General features: G+C 34.6%; 4 protein-coding genes and 1 pseudogene across 4 annotated transcripts; 4 read left to right on the top strand and 1 right to left on the bottom strand.

Annotated features, from left to right (window-relative positions):
• Positions 1-96: 96 nt before the first annotated feature.
• Positions 97-2,537, top strand: LOC17881508 (cytochrome P450 714A2). Its single transcript, XM_023781601.1, is given in 6 exon segments — positions 97-400; positions 961-1,187; positions 1,267-1,517; positions 1,595-1,985; positions 2,093-2,335; positions 2,337-2,537. Coding segments are annotated over 6 exon segments (1,593 nt in total). The 3' UTR covers positions 2,514-2,537.
• Positions 2,538-3,051: 514 nt separating this feature from the next.
• On the top strand, positions 3,052-6,588 carry LOC17884027 (annotated as a pseudogene).
• A 2,241-nt stretch (positions 6,589-8,829) lies between these two features.
• Positions 8,830-9,979, top strand: LOC17882463 (nucleolin 2). Its single transcript, XM_006288447.2, has 2 exons — positions 8,830-9,404; positions 9,499-9,979. The coding sequence occupies exons 1-2, from the start codon at positions 9,064-9,066 to the stop codon at positions 9,923-9,925; spliced, it is 768 nt and encodes a 255-aa protein (XP_006288509.1). The 5' UTR covers positions 8,830-9,063; the 3' UTR covers positions 9,926-9,979.
• A 2,209-nt stretch (positions 9,980-12,188) lies between these two features.
• Positions 12,189-13,900, bottom strand: LOC17882749 (myb-like protein X). Its single transcript, XM_006289400.2, has one exon. It carries the CDS (start codon positions 13,530-13,532, stop codon positions 12,267-12,269), a length of 1,266 nt encoding a protein of 421 aa, XP_006289462.1. The 5' UTR covers positions 13,533-13,900; the 3' UTR covers positions 12,189-12,266.
• A 3,621-nt stretch (positions 13,901-17,521) lies between these two features.
• LOC17882641 (E3 ubiquitin-protein ligase RLIM) lies at positions 17,522-20,538 on the top strand. Its single transcript, XM_006287446.2, has 6 exons — positions 17,522-17,672; positions 18,351-19,473; positions 19,553-19,603; positions 19,701-19,802; positions 19,910-20,068; positions 20,154-20,538. Exons 2-6 carry the CDS (start codon positions 18,361-18,363, stop codon positions 20,298-20,300), a joined length of 1,572 nt encoding a protein of 523 aa, XP_006287508.1. The 5' UTR covers positions 17,522-17,672; positions 18,351-18,360; the 3' UTR covers positions 20,301-20,538.
• Positions 20,539-20,812: the final 274 nt, after the last annotated feature.

Below are 20,812 nucleotides of genomic sequence, written 5' to 3'. Positions count from 1 at the left end.
TCAAAAAAGGAATCTGTTTGACTATATATATATATATATCTATGAGTCAAGAAGATAAGATTAAAGCAAATATAATCAAAAGTGAAAAAGGTTAAAATGGAGATGAGTTTGGTGGATGTTCATCATACGACAAATGATGCAATATGGTGCATAGTTATTGTCGGAATCGTAAGCGTGTGTTACCATGTGTATGGCAAAGAGGTGGTGGAGCTGTGGAGGATGCGGAGGAGTCTAAAGACGCAAGGCGTGGATGGTCCTCCACCGTCGTTATTTAACGGCAATGTCTCGGAGATGCAACGGATCCAGTCGGAGGCTAAACACTGTTCCGGCGATAACATCATTTCTCATGACTACTCTTCTTCTCTCTTTCCTCATTTCGCTCACTGGCGAAAACAATACGGTTTGTTCTATTTTTCTCGAATCTCTCGTAACTTTGTTTAGTGAAAGGTAATTGAAACATTTTTTTTTTTTTTGTAACATTGTCACATGCAAATAATTTAACGATTGAAGAAGAAAAATACAGTATAATTAAGTTATTTAACGAATCTATTCCTCACATGTTTCAATTTAATTTTTCTTAGTAGTAAGGTTCTTTCTAGACATTGAACGTTTCAATTACATACACAAAAAGACAGCTTTGTGTACGTTTTTTTTTTTTTTTTTCATTTAACGTTACATGAAGAATAAATCCATTACCAGATAGATATATCACATAAAAGACAACAAATAGATCCAAAATAAACTTTGCAATATTAAGGCAACATATAAAAATAAATTAGAGAAATATCTTCCACGTAGATATTTACCTTTATTTAATTTCATACATTTAAAAAAAGATTGTGAATGATGATTGTGATTTGGATTGTGATTGAACTAGCTATAAGTTTAATATTGGTTTGTTTGATTTATTACTCAATAACTATTTTGTTTTTTTTCTTAATACAAAAAATGCTAATGAAGGGAGAGTCTACACATACTCGACTGGATTAAAGCAGCACCTTTACATAAACCATCCGGAAATGGTGAAGGAGCTTAGCCAAACCAACACACTTAACCTTGGAAGAATCACTCACATCACCAAACGCCTTAACCCCATTCTTGGCAATGGCATCATCACCTCTAATGGGCCTCATTGGGCTCATCAACGTCGTATCATTGCCCATGAGTTTACCCATGACAAAATCAAGGTCCTAGTCTTATCTCTTTTAGTTAACACCTAATAGCCGGATTAATTGGTAATAATTTTGGTTCAATGGAAATATGAAGGGAATGGTTGGTTTGATGGTGGAATCTGCCATGCCAATGTTGAACAAATGGGAAGATATGGTGAAAAGAGGAGGTGAACTAGGGTGTGACATAAGAGTGGACGAAGACCTTAAAGATGTATCGGCTGATGTCATCGCTAGGGCTTGCTTTGGGAGCTCTTTTTCAAAAGGCAAAGCAATATTCTCTATGATTAGGGATCTTTTAACGGCCATTACTAAACAGAGCGTCCTCTTCAGATTCAATGGCCTCGCGTAAGTCTCACTATCTTTTTACTCAGTCCATTCAAAACTATTTGTTTATATAATGTAATTGAGTGTATGGTGTCAAGTGATATGGTGTTTGGGAGTAAGAGGAAGCAAGGTGATGTGAACATTGATGCGCTTGAGATGGAACTGGAATCTTCGATATGGGAAACCGTGAAGGAGAGGGAAACTGAATGTGAGGAACCTCACAAGAAGGATCTAATGCAGTTGATACTCGAGGGAGCTATGCGTAGCTGCGATGGTAACTTGTGGGACAAGTCAGCCTATAGACGTTTTGTTGTGGACAATTGCAAAAGCATCTACTTCGCTGGACATGACTCAACCGCGGTGTCTGTGTCCTGGTGCCTTATGCTCCTCGCTCTCAATCCTAGTTGGCAGATTCGAATTCGTGATGAAATCTTGAGTTCTTGCAAGAATGGCATCCCCGACGCAGAATCCATTCACAACCTTAAAACGGTAATAATCTCTTAATTAAATACACTATAAGAATAAGTTGTGACATAATAATATACTATGTATAAGATATGTAACAACATTTTCTTGTATACATAAATACAAACTAGGTGACAATGGTAATACAAGAAACAATGAGACTATACCCACCAGCACCAATCGTGGGAAGAGAAGCATCTACAAACATAAGACTCGGAGACCTTGTGGTACCAAAAGGAGTGTGCATTTGGACACTCATTCCAGCTTTACACCGAGACCCCGAGATCTGGGGACCAGACGCAAACGACTTCAAGCCAGAGAGGTTCAGTGAAGGGATATCTAAAGCATGCAAATACCCTCAGTCATACATCCCATTTTGGCCTCGGACCAAGAATATGCTTAGGCAAAAACTTTGCAATGATGGAAGTCAAAGTCCTCGTTTCACTTATTGTCTCAAAGTTTAGTTTCACTCTGTCTCCGAGCTATCAACACTCTCCAAGCCATAAACTCCTTGTAGAGCCTCAACATGGTGTTGTCATTAGGATTGTTTGACTGTGAGAGAGATGTTGTGTTGTGTTGTGTTATGTATGCGATGCGTTGACTTTTATGATGGTTTCTTAATTTTGCTTTGTGTTTCCTATACAAACTACAAATTAAATTTAGCTTCATTAATTATATGATTTTTTACTTATAATTCTATCATCAAATTTCATTCAATCAATAATTATTCTTTCTTTACTTTTTTCCTTGTGGAACAAGTTACATCACTCTTTTTTCTCATAGACTAAAACCTTACCAAAGGTTTAGTGATTTTAATCCAATTTTGATATGAATAAATTGGAAATAAGACTAACTCGATTGAATAATAATGCCAAAAGTCTTTTTAAAAAGTTCGTTTTTTTTATTTACTGTGGGTAAATTAGTAAATAAGAAAAGTAGAAAGTGACTTTCTATTTTTCACTGTCAATAACAAACAAAAAATACAGTACAAGTCGTAACAAACAAGAGCATCTGCTCTCTTTTTGATTTCAAAGTGAAGAAGAAGACGAGAACCAAAGAGAGAGAGAGAAGAGAGTGAAACATTTCGAATATGGACGTGTTTACGGCGGAGAACCAACCCGGTGGTGGCGACGATCAAGCTTTTCCGGCGGAAGAAACTGATGACAAAGACGACGACGGAGTTGATTTGTGCCGGATTTGTCGATTGCCGGAGTTACCAGACAACCCCTTGAGGTATCCGTGTGCGTGTAGAGGCTCTATCAAGTATGTTCATCAGCAATGTCTCCTCCTCTGGCTCAATCGCCGCGGACACAAACACTGCGAGGTTTTTCTATATTTCTCTCTGCTTTTAGGCGGCTTCAGTGTTCGATATCTGTTACCTTTTGAGACGAATTAGGGTTTTAATGTTGATTTCGATTTTGGTTAAGAATCGTGTTCGTGGTGACTCTACCTCTCTGTATACGTCTTCGTCTGATGCAGGTGTGTGGGCGTAGCTACTCCTTTGTGCCTGTTTACTCGGAGAACGCACCAAAGAGGCTTCCATGGCATGAGCTTATGAGAGGACTGTTGCTTAGAGCATTACGAGTCGTTGGTTGGGTTTTAGTGATGCTATTCAACGTCTATTGCTATTCTTTGCATCCTAGTGGCCGACATGATGCTATTGAAAGCCAGAGGATTTTTGGGGTGTCTGATATGTTTGCTTCTATTTTGGCTGGCTGTGTCTACACCGGTATGATTGCGTATAGTTTCACAATTATGGCGCTTACAAGGTTTATTGTTGAACATTTCTTTGGGCGTCATCATCACGTAGTAAATGGCCGAGGACATGGAGTTGTTCCTCGAGTTGGCTTGGTTCTATGGAAATGGTTGCTCATTCTGTGTGACTGGTGGCATCTCCATCTCATAAAGATTCGGATCTTCCACACTCTTATGGCTGAACTTGATCCTGGTGAAGTTGTATTTCGTCTTGGAAACGCACAGTTTCATGAATTTGGAGCAGTCAGAAGTGTTCTGTTCTTTCTTGATGACAATGCATTTGCTGTGAGTCTCAACTCTCGTTTGTGAATCCGGATTTTAGAATGTTTTACTATGTGGAAAATGTTAACAATATTTGTTATTCCTTCTTTTAAACTCTCCAGGTTCTTGCCGTCAGCTTTTATACATCATTCTTCTTCCTTCTTCTTCCATTTTTCATGGGGAAACTTGTCTTTGCGCTCCTGCTTATTTTCCAACTTATGGAGTTAGCTATGCCGCTTCTTTCAGGATACTCACTTGGGCAAGAACCTGTCATTGTTGGATATATTACTATGCTCGCACTTGCCTTTGCTTATCTTGTAAGTGTTGCTCTGAGTCGAGACTCCATTCAAGCCATTGCCAAGAAATTATCATTGGGGTTGCTCTTCATTACATTGGCACCCCTATTCTTGCTGTGGATACTTTCAGTAAAAGTATGGAAAAATCTATCCGTGGTTAAGGATGGTTTCATCTTGTGTTTGAAACTTGGTGTTTTGCCTTTAGTACTTGGCTGCTGGTTAGATTTTTGCATGCTCCCTATATTCAGAACGCCAATTTCCCAGAGGCTTGAGACGCTTTCAAACTATCCCATACTCTTGATCTTGCATTGGTTGTTCGGACAAATCTGGTTGCTATTGGTTTTGAATTCCATGGTGCTTATCCAGAAGGTATACAATTTATTTTGTTTTACCAGCATGAGATTACCCTATTTTCATTGGACTTACTGCATATTTTCTTATTGACAGATCTTTAAGAAACGACTCTTTTGGTTTCTCTTAGACGTTACTGATCCCAACTACAAGAACACTAAAGTACACACTGGCCAATTTCTATTTGAGTTGGCTTTCCACGGGTCAATGATGGTGACTGTAGTTGACTTACCAATAATGACAATCTGTCTCATCAGCCCCTCATTTTTCCCACTCCAATTCTGGTAAGCTCCTCTGGCTTACCTTGTATCATTTGTAGTTTCAGGGTGTTTGATATTTTTCTAATCTAATAAACAGAACGCTTGAATATAATGCAGGATCTGTGACGAAAGGATTATGTTTGGCTCAATGGCTGCTTATGTGTTCTTAGTGAGACTGGGACCCTTCGAGTGGTTAGCCGAGCTTATTAAACCGGCTGTAGAACCCATATTTCGCAAGTGGGTTGTCACAGTCAGTTCTTGGCTTAAGCTGAGCGATTTCTTGCTTGAAAACCATGCAGATCAGAATGTGAGAGTACCATTGCAGAACGACCTTGGTGAATGGTTTCTAGTGCGTTCCATGGCTGAGGGCTCAGTAGTCAGTTTATATGGATCTCAGAGTGTTACCACTTTTGAAGAGGATATTGGCAACGCTAGGTAAGAGATATCTTTGAGTTTTGAATTAAAAACTTAATTCATGTATAAAAGTTGCAATTCTGATAAGTTAAAGTTGCAGGTTTATACTAAAGATCGGACTCATGTTGGCTCTAGCTACTTTGAGCATGTTTCTCATTAGCATCATCTCCATGGTTTTGCCACTTCTGATAGGAAGGCTGTTCTTCCACTCTATCTTTTTCATCATACCTTTTGGACTCAAATACGACGGTTTGTAACTTTCATCATCTTGCTTCATAACTCTTATTCTTATGGGTTCATTGCAAAGAAAGCTTCTAAATGAGAACATTTTTTTTTATCATTGTAGATCTTTATGGTTTCTGGATTGGATGTTATATCCTGCGAGCAACCTACATGGGAGCTTGCTTCGTATTTTATCATATCAAGATTGGAAGAACTGATTTGCTTCTCAACCTTGTTCTGTTGTCGATACGGAATGCTATACTGTTCTCCATCTGGGTAAGCAAACTCAAAACTTCAGGTCCTATTCCTCCAAATTAAGTGAAAAAAATGTCTGAAAGTTTTCTCTTTTGCTGCCGAAATGTCTGAATAACTTTGCAAAATCTAATGAACAGATCTCTGGCATACCAGCGATGCTCGGTCGCCTTATCCACCTTATGATCATCATCCCATTACAAGTGCCACTAAACGAATCACCACCGGTTTATTCATTTTTCCAAGAATGGTTGATGGGATTAGTCGTCCTTAACATCTGGACCTATCTGGTAAGAAACTCATCTTGATTGTCTTTCTAAAATAAATAAATAAAAACTTGCTTTCTTGGGCAACAAGTCATCTCACTCTCTCTCTTTCTTTCTCACAGACTATGTTCACGCGTATCACCTGTTTCGCAACAGTGGCTTGGCAGGAAAAGCTCGAGAGAATCAGAAATGCCCCAACCAACTCGCTTCCCTCTACGTGGCTGCTTCTAGATGTCTTTTATCCCCTCATGTTCACTCTTATAGCCACTCTCGTCTTTCCTTACTTGGTGGCCTACTCTCTATTCCCATGCCTTGGATTTTCCGGTGCAGTCAACTTAGCCGTGCAGAGGCTCATATGGCCGGTGCTATTAGCCATCATCATCCTATTGTTCGTAGCCAAGCTCACGCGTGATCTCTTCGTTTATATTCACCGAGTTGAATACAATGATCGGTATATGGTGGGAGACAGAGTAACCAATTTTACTGAAGATCTTGTCTCAGGTTAAAAACTCAGTTTGACTTTTAGTATTGCAAAAAGAACTTTTGCGAATTGTGTGAAACTTTATTGACTGGGATGTTATTAGGCTTTAATCTATAGTTTAATCTCGTCATTTCGTAGATTTTGACCTTTCAATCAAATCTCAATATATTGTTTCGTAATTCTTTATAACAGATAATAATAAATATGGAAGATGCCAAGAAACTTGGTTCTGAATGATTTGTTTAAAACAATGAGATTGTGAGTGGAAGCATGATAATTAACTTTTATATAAAGTTTAGCCAACCTAACCAATCCAATACACCTTCTTCTTTCTTTTTTCTCATGTTCATAACCAAAATTTTTAATAATTAAATAACATTTGATTCCTAAAACTAAAAAGTTCACATTTTAAAAAAAAAAAACAACAACAACAATGAAATTGGAAAAGGAAACGATAATAAGAGAGGGAGAGGTGTGTGATTCTCTGCCACCCAAAGAAGAGAAAATGTTTAAGATTTAATTAATTAAGTAAGAAACAAAACAAAACGAAACAAAATTAGATTCTATTTCTTCAGGCTTCAATCTCATTTCATTGGCCACCCTGCTTTGACCTTTTTTTTTTGTTTTAGTAATGATCACTAGTTTTAACTAATACTTTAACCACGTTTTTATTTTTCTGTTCGAGGTAACCTTTTAAATTAATTTATCATTTGTTAATCATCCTTTCTATTGCTCTATTCATTAATCATTTCTTAACTCTGAATTTCAAATATTAAAAATATAGAAAATTCATGAAGAGAATTTAATTGAAAACGATATTGTGCAAATATTTATGGAATTTACGACTTGAGTAAGATTTTTTTTTTTTTTTTGAAAACTAGTTTTTTTCTTTTAACTTTGACATCTATTTAAAAACCTTAATCACAAAAAAAAAAAACACTTTGACATCTAATTTTTTTCATTCTTTGTTTTTCTTGTTTACAAAAAAAAAGGAACTTTGAATATTCAAGGATGACAGGAAACTAGTAATGCTTCATATTGCAATTATACCATAAATAGGTCTAATTTTTTTGTAGGGTCATTGTTAAGTATAGATTTTGACATTTATAATTAAAAAAAAAAGATTCTATAACTTTTGATGTAAGCAAGAATTAATGTATATATTATCTGGACTTTTGAGGTAATTAAGAAAGTTGCAAGCAGTAAGATTTGTTATAAATGTCAAATATAACGTTATGGCAACAAAATGAAATTTTAACACAGTATCTATAGCTCCCATGGGAGTTGATATGATTATAGGTACTATATACAGTGTATAATGAAATTTCAATGATTTGTTTGCCATCTTATTAAGATCCATATATTCATAAAGGAATATTCTTTTCTTTTCTTTTCTATCTTTGTTGAGTTGTGACCCACTCACCCACTCTATAAATTGGTTTATGCATTTTAAATATCTTAAACCAAACCAAATCAGCTAAACCAAATATAAACCAAAATGATGTATAAAACGCTTGATTAAAATCATTAAAACAAAAATCTGAAAAACTATAATCAAATTCTAATAATTAATTTGAAATCCACTACAGAAAATTGTAACACTACTTTTAGATCAAAGGGAAATCAAATCTTCATATAATAAATCAATTCATTGATTTAAAAATATGGTTTTACAAATTTGACTGTTTCATCATGTTTTCCCTGATTCAATTTTACATTTGTAAATCACATCTTAATACTTTTTAATAAGATGACCAAATAGTTTTTTATAAAAAAATATTTAAATCTATATTAAGAGAACAGGATTGAAATTACCAAATAATACGTAAATCCAAATCATATATAGTTTTTTAAAGAGTGTAATAAAAAACAAAATTCAAATCCCGATATTTATAATTAAATAAATAAATAATCTTTAATCCTACATACAGTATATCTATATTTACTTACTTTTACACCACATGTAGTAGTTTTTAGCTTTGACTTTGTCAAAGTGGCTAAAGTTAAATCTATTCGTAAATCTAATATTTATTTATTTTTGGTAGTGTAAATCTAATATTTATTACTATACTCTAAAAGATACTTCTTTCCTTTTTGTTACAAATTTTTACTATTTTAGAAGTGAGAAGCAAAAACTAGAAGAAGCCTTAATTTTTTACAGTTGTTTAATTACCATAATCACGCATACTCATACATACACACATATACACATTTATTTTTTATTAAATCAATCTCCCAAAAGCCAAAGAGGATATATATATATTTTATCCAATTATCGTCCTTATCGTCTTCTTCCTCTTCCTTCAGAAATTTAATTTAATTTTTAAAGAAACCAAAAAAAAAAAACCTTATCCCTTCTCTCTCTCTCTCTTCCTCTTCTCTGCTATGGCGATTTCTACTATTCTCTGAAGTCTGTGATTTTTTTTTCTCTTGATGAGACAGAAACCTCAGAAAGTAACAAAAACCTGTTTATATTCCGACCAAATCTGTCTGATTATTTTGTGATCTGAAAAGAGAAAAAAGTACGGTTTTTTTTATTTATATATGGAGTTGATGGCTAAACCAACGTTCTCCATCGAAGTCTCTCAATACGGAACCGATCTACAGACGGCGGCGAGGGAGAAAGCTTCGTCTTCTTCATCCTCTTTCGAGACATCTAACGAAGACGGTGTTGAAGAATCTGGTCGTCTAAGCCGTCCCGGAAGTGGAATCTGGTCAGGACAAACGGCGGATTACTCATCGGATAGTTCATCGATCGGAACACCTGGTGATAGCGAGGAAGACGAAGAAAGCGAGAACGAGAACGATGACGTTTCTTCGTCTACGGAGCTAGGGCTTCGTGGGTTAGCTTCAATGAGCTCTCTTGAAGATTCTCTTCCCACAAAGTACAAAACTTTCATTCACTACTCTGTTTTTTCTTCTTAAAAATCGTTTTTTTTTTAGGGTTCTTGATTTGTGTGTGTTTTGTGTTGCTTGTAGGAGAGGGTTATCGAATCATTACAAAGGGAAATCAAAATCATTTGGGAATTTAGGAGAGATCGGGAGTAGTAGTGTTAAAGAAGTAGCTAAACAAGAGAATCCATTGAATAAAAGAAGAAGATTACAGATCTGTAATAAATTAGCAAGAAGATCGTTTTATTCTTGGCAAAACCCTAAATCTATGCCTCTGTTACCAGTAAACGAAGATGAGGACGATGATGATGATGATGATGATGAAGAAGATGATGAAGATCTGAAATCTGGGTTTGATGAGAATAAATCATCGAGTGATGATGAAGAAGGAGAAGGAGGTAGTAGAGTGAAGAAGGTTGTTGCTAGGAAAGGATCATTCAAGAACAGAGCTTACCAGTCTCGGAGTTGTTTTGCACTTTCAGATCTGATTGAGGAAGAAGATGATGATCTATAATTATTATTATTGCAATGTGGGAATTTTTTTTTTTTTTTCTATTGTTCATAACTTTTTTTTTTTTGTTCGTTCTAAAAAAATATAATTTTAATATTTTCGTCGAGCGAATTAATGTTTTTGTTTTTCGTTTAATTCATAAGGAAAATTAGTTTTTAATTAATTAATTTTTAAGTGTTTTTGTTCCTTTCTTTTAGCTTATCTGTTTGTTGTCCTTTTTCTATCTTCTCATTATCGGATTCTCTCTGTTATTTTTATTTATTTTTAATTTAAATGAAAGGTCAAGTCAATATTGTTTTGATAGTTTCTAGAAAAGTGAGCTTTATATGTGGAGGGAGCAATTATATCCCAAGTCTAAATATAGTGGCATGTAAATTAATTGATTTAGATGTGGGGGAAAAAATGAAAAAACAATATCATATATAATAATGTGGAAAGTTTAAGCATAAGTATTGATTTGGTAGATGATGGCTAATTTGGATGACATTAGCCAAAATGAAGTTGGTCACAACTACTTTTGTTAAATGATGCTATTTTCGATATACGGCCGGATTGAAATGTTGGTATAATAAAAAAAATTACGGAGTTACCGAGAAAAAATTCGATATCTATAGATATTTATAACAGATCTAATTAATTATAACTTGAAAATTAGAGAAACTAAAAAATAGCTTTTAGATATTGTTTTTTTTTAAAAAAAAACTAGCTATTAAGTATTATTATTTGTGATTTTACGCATAGAAAAATAAGCGTCGTCAGAAAAATGTGTAATATGTGGTGAATCTAATATGATCGAACAGAATTGTCGGTAGTACAAACGTTATTATAATAATTCTCATAATTTGTAATAAATAATAAATCAAGAGTTTTAAAAAAGTATTGTTATTTGTTGGAAAATATAAATTTATAATGTCATTTATGCTATTTTTAGAGTATCGCATTTATACTAAATCAATAGTAGAAAACTTCGATATATTAAATGAAAATTTTCATTTTTTCACTCAATTTTTATGAATTTATTATTTTCATTTAAATTGTGTGGATATGCCATTTTGTCTCTTTAAATATATGTGTTTAATAACTTTTCTTTTGCTCAAATACATACTCCATAACAAATATTAGACCTTAGAAAATAGAACCAAAAATCTCAAACTATATTTATGTTTTAAATATAAGAAATAGCAAATTAAAATGCAGAATTTAAGGTAAAATGGGGGGGGGGGGGGGGAATTGGAATATATTTTTTAGACTCTGAATTTGAATATTTTGTTTTATTTACCTATGTGAAAGAGTGGTCTCTAGGTGACTAGGTCCATGAAAAATGTTACCAAAACATGTTTCCATGACAAGAGAAAGTATTAAAAATAACAATCAGAAGTTGCAAAATTAGAAAGAGAAAAAAAAAACATTGGGAAAAATTTTGTTGTTGAGGAAACAAAACAAGACGTGTAGCCGAAGCCTCTTCAATTTTATTTTTTTTATTGTCACAACAGCGATTGCTCATTTTTGATAACTTGTCTTTATGACGAACACGTGTCATTCAATTTCACTAAATTTTTTTGTGTCGTGCCATTTGTGTTTTTGCTTTGTTACAATGAAAATGTCAAAGTTGATAGCAACTCTCATGTGCGAGCGAGCGTGCAGTGGGACTTAAAACTTTTTTTACATTGGTAAGGAACCAAACCACTTGTTGTTGTATCCTTCTATCTTCATTACTATGCCTTAAATCGATTTTGGTAAAATACAACAAATTAGTACATGAAATAAAGTTATATATATTAACAATACAATAAGGTTTTTTGTTTTCTTGTATATTTTTCTCTATATTTTTCAAGTGACTTCAACTTGGAGACAAATTTGGATTGTGAAGTAGTATTACTATAATTATGAGCCCACTCGGCAACTATATGATGACCTCTCTTCCACGTGGAATTATTCTGTACCACAACAAAATCTTATATTTATTTTGTATAGTTTTTAATTTTTATAATATCATTTGTATGAGTAGTTACAATATAAATAATAGACTTGAATTATCAATCAAATACTCTACAAGCAGTATAGTAAATAATCCTTTGGGAGTTAAGTCTTCAAGTCATAGACTCATAGCATATATACACATAGATCCAATCCATTCAAACATATGATTTAGGTGACTTTGCTCACTCGAAAAGCGCATACAATTCACGAGAGAGAAAACAAAACTATAACAATTAATGGAAAAATGATAATTAGTACAGAAAGAAGAATAATTAACATGGAGAAAAAAAAAAGCTAAACATGACACTGTTGTTGTTGTTGTTGTTGTCGTTGTTGTTGTTGTTGTTGTTGTGATATATAAAAATCACTTAGATGCAGCAGTTTCATAGTCGATGACGGTTTGAAAAGCTCCAGCAAGAGCCAAAACTTTGTTCTTCCTTGGGTTCTCTTGCATCTTGCTTGCTATTACATCGTTGTAAGCTGATGGAGACTCCTTCTTCCCTTTCACTACTTCCCTCTTCTTCTCTTCTTCTTTCACCTTCTCCTTCTCTTCTTCTTCTTTGGCCTCTTCTTTAACCTCTTCTTCCTTCTCTTCTTCTTTAACCTCTTCTTCCTTCTCTTCTTCTTTCACTTCAATTTCTTTTGTAGTCTCTTCGACGACATCTTCAGCTTCTTTGATGTCAATATCAACCTTCTCCGGAGTCTCAATCTCCTCAATCTTCTTATCTGGAGTCTCTTTCTCGTCTTCTTCCCCGTTTTCAACTTTGTTGTCTTGTTCTTTCGTTTCCTCTATGTTCTCTTCGACTTCGGTTTTATCATCATTGATCATTTTTTCTTCTAGTTCTTTGATGACAGCTGAGCAATCGTCTCCAACAGGAGTTGTTGGTCCACTGCTTTCGTTCTTCTCTTCATTGGATTCATCGGCTTGAACGACCTCTACTTGCACTTCTTTGTTTTCTTTTTCATCTTTTGGGTCTTCTATATCTTCAACAACTTGTACATGATCACTCTCGACCTTGAGAATCTCCTCTTGATGATCCTCCTCCTGAGCAGATGACAAAGAAGCAGAATCCAAGGTAATCTCTTTATCAGATGATTTCTTTACTTCCTTTTTGCTCTTCGAAGAACTGCTACTACTGCTCAAACTGCTCTTCTTTGAGGCCGGAAGAGGAGATTTCGTAGTAGTGCCTCCTCTTGGAACGTTTCTGCTTCCATGGAAAGAAGAAGAACGTAGAGCTGCGACAGGCTTCTCTCTAGGAACAGCTGGTCTATCTCGCGAGCGAGAAGGAGATACGTTGAGGGATTTTTGGATACGTGGAGAAGCAGAAGTACTAGAATGAGAAGTCGTCAAAGAAGAAGGAGGCCGATCAAATGATCTTCTACGGAGAAGCTTCTGGTTATCATCAAGACTATTGTTGTTCTTCTTCAAGAACTTGACTGGATCAGGTCTCGAGCTGATCGTTGGTTTCAAATAGTTTGGTACAGGCTTCTCCGGTTTCTGATCAGACGACCCATCTTCTGATGACACCGTCGACGAAGGTGCAGGCTTTGGCTTTCTCCCAAGAGATCTCGTTCTCGTTAGGTTTGCGTTATCAGCTTTTGCTTTCGTCGTGCTTGACGTCGTTGCCATTACCCTCAAGAAATCAAAGAGGCGAAAGAACAAGAAAGAGAAACGTGTATATCAAGGAAACAAATCTCTTTGGAAGAAAAAAATTAGGGTTTTCTATAAAACGAGATAACGATTACTACTTATGTGTTTGTAAAAACGGAGCTTAAATCTCGCAAATTCATGGGTGGTGGTGAATGGTGGTGGATGCCATCAATCTCCTTAACTAATTTACTAAAATCGAAAAAAACTAATTTAAACATTATAAAAAAAAAACGATTCCGGTCGTTATGGAGAAACCGTTGACTTTAGTTTGAGCCGTTTCTATTTATACAAAGAACAACAACTTATGTTTTGTTATGTTTTGTCTCTCGTTTTGGTTTTGGACCGTTTCAATGTAGTAGTAATAAGATAATTGTCCCCACGTCATTAGCAATTATAAAATAAAACATACATCACGTAATTGCGACTTAGGGGTTAAGCTAAATCACCAAATATAGGTGGTATTAAACTAAATTAAAAACAAATTATTATATGTAAAGAATTGAAGAACAATGGGCTTGTTCAACTCTAAATGGATCTCATTGTTTGAACGGCTCCACCAATACTTTCTTTCTACATGCCATCCACTCATCATCTACTTGCTCATTCACTCTCTCCTTTTCAATCATTTTTTTTTCTTTCTCGTCGACATGTATGTACCTTTTCAATCATACTAATTAAAGAAAATTATAATGTATAGGTGATTCATCTTTTTGGGTTTAATTGATGAAAATAACTAATTACTTTTAAGAAAACAACATCCTTAATTAGTAGAGAAATTATTAGTTTTTGGAATATGATCGTACGTAACAATTTCTATTACTCCTAATATTTACTGTGAGTTTGACCAATTAATGACTTCGTTCAAAGTTTTTTTTTCTTGTTGCGATTGACTTAATAGCTAAATATATATATAAAGACAAATACAAAAAAAAAAAGAGTTGTAGTTACTATAATAGTTTTTTTTTCTTTTTTTTTTTTTTTTTTTTTTTTTGTCGTCGAAAGGTTTAATTTGTGGTGTGAAGTGTGATGAGGTTCGTCTTATTTAGACACGAAAGAGACCAAGTGTGTCTGGCTTCTGTTGCCACGTTCCACTTCATCCCTTGTTCTTATGCTCTTTCAACTAAAATTTAGTAAAATACACTTGATATGAAAGCTAATGTGCAATGAGGTTAAAGCATCATTATTGGTGAGCTATTAGGTGTTTTTATCCTAAGAAAAGCAAAAAAAATGTTTCTTAATGAAAAAATGGGCCTAATTAAATTGAACATAATCGCTAAGACCAACTAAATTTCGGTGATAAAGTTAAAAAAACCAACTCAGCTAAAAACTTACACATTGATGGGTACAACCGTACAAGTACTACGTCAAAATACATAAGAATTCATGGTACTTGTACCCCCTCGATCTTGTCCAATCACCAATCATAACATTCTTGTAAAAGATTGTTGGAATTTGAGGTTATGTGTTAACCGCTCTAAATTAGTTAAACTAACTATGTGTATATGTGTAAAAAAAAAGCTCAATATTTTGTAGTGGTATGATGTGTTAATGTCACTATGGTGGAGACATTGGCATGACGCATGACACTGATTGGTAGGCATAATACTGAGTGAGAGGGATCCGATAACACAACAGAGATGTAGTTCATTCGATCCTTCATGCTTCCACGGGGCTAGCTATATGTTGCATAAACTCGTTAATTTGTAGTGATGATTTTCTCACGATGGATTAGTGAAGCTCATGCAATTTTTAGGAACGTGTACAAACTTGTTCACAGTCATTAGGAGTGAATTTGATATTTAGCTTGTACCATTAAACAACACCAGCTCTACTAGTGATACTAATTGGGTTGTTTTATATTTTTATGGACCAAAATTGAATGCAAAAATATTGCGAAAGATTTAGTATATAAATAATCGATGGAATAAATCATTTTTTTGTTGCTCGAAACGACGGAAGAAACCATTAAGCAACACCATGTATCTATATTTATTTTTCCAATTTCTTTCGTTTTCAAATCTTTTTCTTCTCTCTAAACTTTAATTTTGAACACCTTATACGTGGTACTCTAGTGGAGATGGTCTAATAAATTATTATTATTTTTATTTGTATCGGTCACATCATTAGATAGCAATATTTTCGCTTAATGGATATTTACCAAATTAATAGTTGATAAAAGAAATGTATATAATTTATGCGTGCGAAGTTAACAAACACTAGTTATTGTGTATACTTTCGAATCATAATTTTACCCCAAAAAGTAATTATTAATACATTTAACTAGTAGTGTGTATGATTTCATAAAAAATCCAAGAAAAAAGTTCTCTTCCATTATATGATTTAAATAAAATACAAAATAGCTAAAAGTGTATTCAAAGTAACATACGAATCTGATTTTATTTATCCACAAGAAAACATTCGAATATGAATATTAGATAATAACTAGATTGATAAGAGTTCGTGGGAAACATTTCTTCACATGCATGTTCAAATTATATTAATTTTGTATAAAAACATGACCCATAGAATTGTTCCTACGTATCTTTACAAAATCAAACTATAATGTTTTGTAGCGATCGAACGAAACCATAGCTTTATCTGTTAACCCTACCAACATTTTTATATATTAATCAAGTTTTTGTATGATTAACGTATACATATATGTTGCTTGCTTGCATGCTTCTTGTTAGGTACGAGACTACGAGAGAACAAGAGAATTATAATAAAACATATCCAAATATTATTATAAGATATATATGTAATGCAAATTACAAATGATGCAACAACAACAACACATACAGATATAGAAAGAGACGTATGACGTAGAAAAGCAGCTTTAGGATGATTCCAAAACTTTGTGTTTCTTCTTCAAGTTGACATTATTTTTGCAGATTAAGTATAATATATAACACGTAAGGCCTCTCTACACGTCTGGTCGTGTGATGCTGCGTCGTCCTCACGCTCTTCCTCCTTCTTAAGCTATACTGTGTGTGTTTCAGAACAATGGTGGGGCTCTTTACGTTCTGATTTTGGCTTTGACTTTGGGTCCATCTACGATTTAACCCTCTCCTCATCTTTCATCTTCCAATGAACAGAGCCGATGATTTTTTTTATAAAGAAAGATTCATTTTATATGAATAAACCAATGACTTTGATGTCTTCATGTTATTATATCATGGATGTGGGATCTTTATAATTAGTTTCTTCTCGTCACGTCGTCTTAATTTCCTTTAATATTATATAGTTTACATATTTAAGTTTTATATTAGTGTGGACTCAACATTAATATATAATTTGTCAATTTTTATGGTTGAAAATGATGTTTTTATAATTTTATCCAAAAGGAAAAAACAAACGTTTGTTTGTTCATATTAACACTCTTCTTATCATCTTTCTTCTTCGTATTTTTCGTACATCTAATTTATTTCTTAAACACACATTTTTTTTTTGGGATAATTCTTATTATTTAAACAAATATTATATGTAATAAAAAATTATCTTTCTTATTATTTTTCATACATACAATTTATATTTTATTTATTAGTCCTACATTTTTTTTCTTAATTTTCTGAATGTTTTCCCTTGAAAATAAAACTGTTATTCGATTTTATATATGATAAAAATCGTATTTTTCTTTATATCATTTTTTAACCGTTTATATGTTAAAGTCAAGACGTTTAGCGATGTTTTGAACATTAATATTAATCTTATGTTTCCTTAAACTCCCTTTTTAACTTTTTCACGTAAGAACAAAAAAAGAAATAGAAATTAAATTAAAAAAACATATCATTCCGTGTTTAACGAGATCCTAATCCAAAAACGGCGCCGTTTTATATAATCTCTCAAATCCCTCCGTAGTATATCTAAACCGTTCATCTCAGGCTTTCACACAACAAAACCCGAAACCAACGTCTCAGATCACTCCGGCTTCTGTTTCGCCTTTGCTACGCCACTTCTTCTTCTTCTTCTTCTTCTCCGATTTTAAAATTAAAACCCCCTCACGAAATTTATATAATTACTAATTTCAGAATATTACTTCTTCTTCTTCTTCTTCTTCTTCATCGCATCTCTCTCACTCCACGTTTCTTCCGTGAATAGATAGATAGCCGCCGGGTTAAGGTATCGCCGGAAATTTCATCTTTTTTTTCCCTCTCCGTCTTCTAGTTTCGTTGTTTCGCTACGGTAATTACAAAAAGGAGACGAAAAAAAAAACCCATAAATCATTTTATTTTTTCGATTCGTTAATCGAAGTTTGATGATTTTGCCTTTTGATTCAATTTTAAAGTTTTTTTTTTTTCCAATTCGTTGTTTAATTACGTAATTTCGATGAAAGTTTCAATTTAGTTTTTTTTTTGTCCTGTGGCTTGAGAACTAGTTCGTGTGGTTCTATCTAATATGATTTAAGATAGTTTATGAAATTTTATATCTTTGGTTTAGAATTTTTGTGTGGCTTTTGTTAATTCATGGAGAAGCTTGAATCACGGAGAAACTAGTCTTGTTTATGGAAAGTCCGTGTAAATCGATTTAATTTGTTGTTGTTTGTTTTGTGCTTTCTTGGATGGTTCGTCTTCTCTTTAAGTTTCTTCAACAAACACTTACTTTATCTTTTGAAGCCTGATGATGGTTATGGTTCATCAGGTTATATGTTCTTCTTCTTTCTCCTTTTTTATGTTCTGAAGTTTCTAAAGATTGAGTTTTGAATTGTGTAAAAGTTGATTATGATTAGGCTTTGATGACCCTTTTAAACTGATGCAATTCTAAGTTAATCTGAAATTGAAAGCTTTGTTTCTATTGCAGTGTTTTCTGTATGGATGGATTTAAGGGTAAGAGAACATCTAGACCGATTATGTCCGGGAAAGCAAGTGGTCTTGTTCTTCATGAGAATATGAATATGAAGAAGAAAGATGGTGATAAGAGTGTTGTCCCTATCTGCAGCCGGATTGGTTGCAGTTCCAGGATTAGTTCAACTAAGGGAGCTTTGATTGATCACAAAGCAAAGTCTATTGTGTCTTCGTTTCGATCTCCTTTAAATGGAAAGGAAACCGTTGGGAGTTCATCACGAAGTATGGCTGGATTTGTCGGTACCAAGAAGGCGCTTAAAGTTACTGGTAGAAGACAACTCTCTTCTCTTTTGGACATGGATTCTTCAGAGAGTAGCAGTGTTAATGAAGACTCGCCCAAGACTGAGCGTGCCCTTCCACGTGGAAAGACCAAAGAAACCGCGATTAGTGTTCATTCTGAAAATAGTGTCTCTGGAGAAGTTGTGACAGAGGCAGGAAGCTCAAGTACAGGAACTGGCAGAAGCATTTATCAGAGACCTGATTTGGTCACCCGAGATGCTCGTGTGGGTAACAATGGCCAAATTGCGAGAGCTAGTGTGAACAGGAATGGATTGAGAGACTTGAGTAGTAAACCTGTTTCTGATGTTGTTCCATCAAATTCCAATCCGACAAGAAAAAGTATCATATTTAGAAAGAAAGCCTCTGATGGAGAGAGCAGCTCTTCAAGTAGAGGGAAGAAGACAGAAGGATCAGTGATTGGGGGAAGGAATTCAAGTTCCCCTCAGGGTAATGGCATCACCATATCTGAATCTAGGAGGAACAGGAATTTACCAAGTGTTAGGGACAACAGTGTTGCTTCAAGTAGTGCTAGGAGATCAACTGGTTATTATGGTAGAACAGGACGTGCTGGAGCGGTTGCAACTCTACAAGTGTCTCGGCCTGCAACACGAGCTGATCTCAATCCTTCTAGATCTGCAGAAGTTTCACGTAGTCCATTAAATAGTTACAGTAGGCCAATCAGTAGTGACAGCAGGTTACGTAGCCTGATGATGCCTGGTAGCCCCTCAGAAGCCGGCCTCTCCCGCTCTTTGATTAACCGTGATGATTTCAGACGGTATAACATGAATGGAGTTGCAGAGGTAGTCATCATAACCTTTGTTGTGTGTGATGAGGTGTTCCAGCATCTTAGTATCATAAAGTAAATACTCAATGTTGCAGGTTTTGTTGGCGTTGGAGAGGATTGAACAAGCCGAAGAGCTTACATATGAGGTGATTATATCATCTTGGACCTTTGAAATGCAGAGGTTTTTTCTGAGTTGAGAGTTTTATATTGACACTTCTTCTGCTTCCTTTATTTCCCTTGCAGCAATTGGCTGTTTTAGAGACCAATCTGTTCTTAAGTGGTATGAGCAGCTTCCACGATCAGCATAGAGATATGAGGCTTGACATTGATAACATGTCCTATGAGGTTAGCCTTACCTATTGTGTATTTTGGTTTTGGTTCAGTCAAAAGGCACACTCAAGATTTAAGTTTTTTTTTGGATATGAAATCTAAACTTCTCAAAATTCATGCAGGAACTATTAGCATTGGAGGAGAAAATGGGTACAGTGAGCACTGCTCTAAGCGAGGAAGCGCTACTGAAAAGCCTTAAGTCAAGCATTTACCGCCCAACTGATGAATCCGGTGAAATTTGCCTGAATAAAGATGATGATGTCAAATGCAGCATTTGCCAGGTATTAACTCCCTCTTCTCTGAGTCTCTCTACTCTCAGGGGTCTTTTAGAAAAGCTCAAAAGACCGTTTTGTGTTACATATGCAGGAAGAGTATGTTGATGGAGATGAAGTAGGGACTCTGCCTTGCCAACATAAGTACCACGTGAGCTGCGCGCAGCAATGGCTCCGGATGAAGAATTGGTGTCCAATCTGTAAAACCTCAGCAGAATCTCAACCACAGCCATTTTCATGATGATGGGATTGCAGAGACATCACCAAAGTGTTTTTTGTCTCTCTACTCCCACAATCTTGCTCTCTTATATTTGTACATAAAAGGTCTTTCTTTCCTCTTCTTCTTTTTTACTTACACACAATTGGGAACAAATAGAAAATAAGATCAGGTGGACAAAGTTAAATTCCTATTTCACCTGTATAAAGTTTAAACATTTTAATTCAAATTACGAACCAAAATATTTGGTTTAGTTTCATAATTGCACTTTTCCATTTCTTCCAAAATTGGCTCTAGAGAAGTGTTTAAGGAAATAAATAATTAGATAACTTTGCTTTCTAACAAAACTAGCTACCAAAATATTCAATAAATTTGTCATAGGCCCAAAGGCCTTGTTTCGTGGATCTTAAACTTCTGAAAATATGAACTATGCATGAGGTGGGATACGTCATTCAGGTTCAAGACGAACGATACTACAATTGACTTATTGTGAAGGGAACTAGGCTAAAGGGAACCATCAGATATTTCAATGCTCT

The sequence above is a fragment of the Capsella rubella genome, unplaced genomic scaffold (genome assembly GCF_000375325.1).
Source record: "Capsella rubella cultivar Monte Gargano unplaced genomic scaffold, Caprub1_0 scaffold_6, whole genome shotgun sequence".
NCBI classification, from domain to species: domain Eukaryota; kingdom Viridiplantae; phylum Streptophyta; class Magnoliopsida; order Brassicales; family Brassicaceae; genus Capsella; species Capsella rubella.
This window is presented reverse-complemented; position numbering and strand designations above follow the sequence as displayed.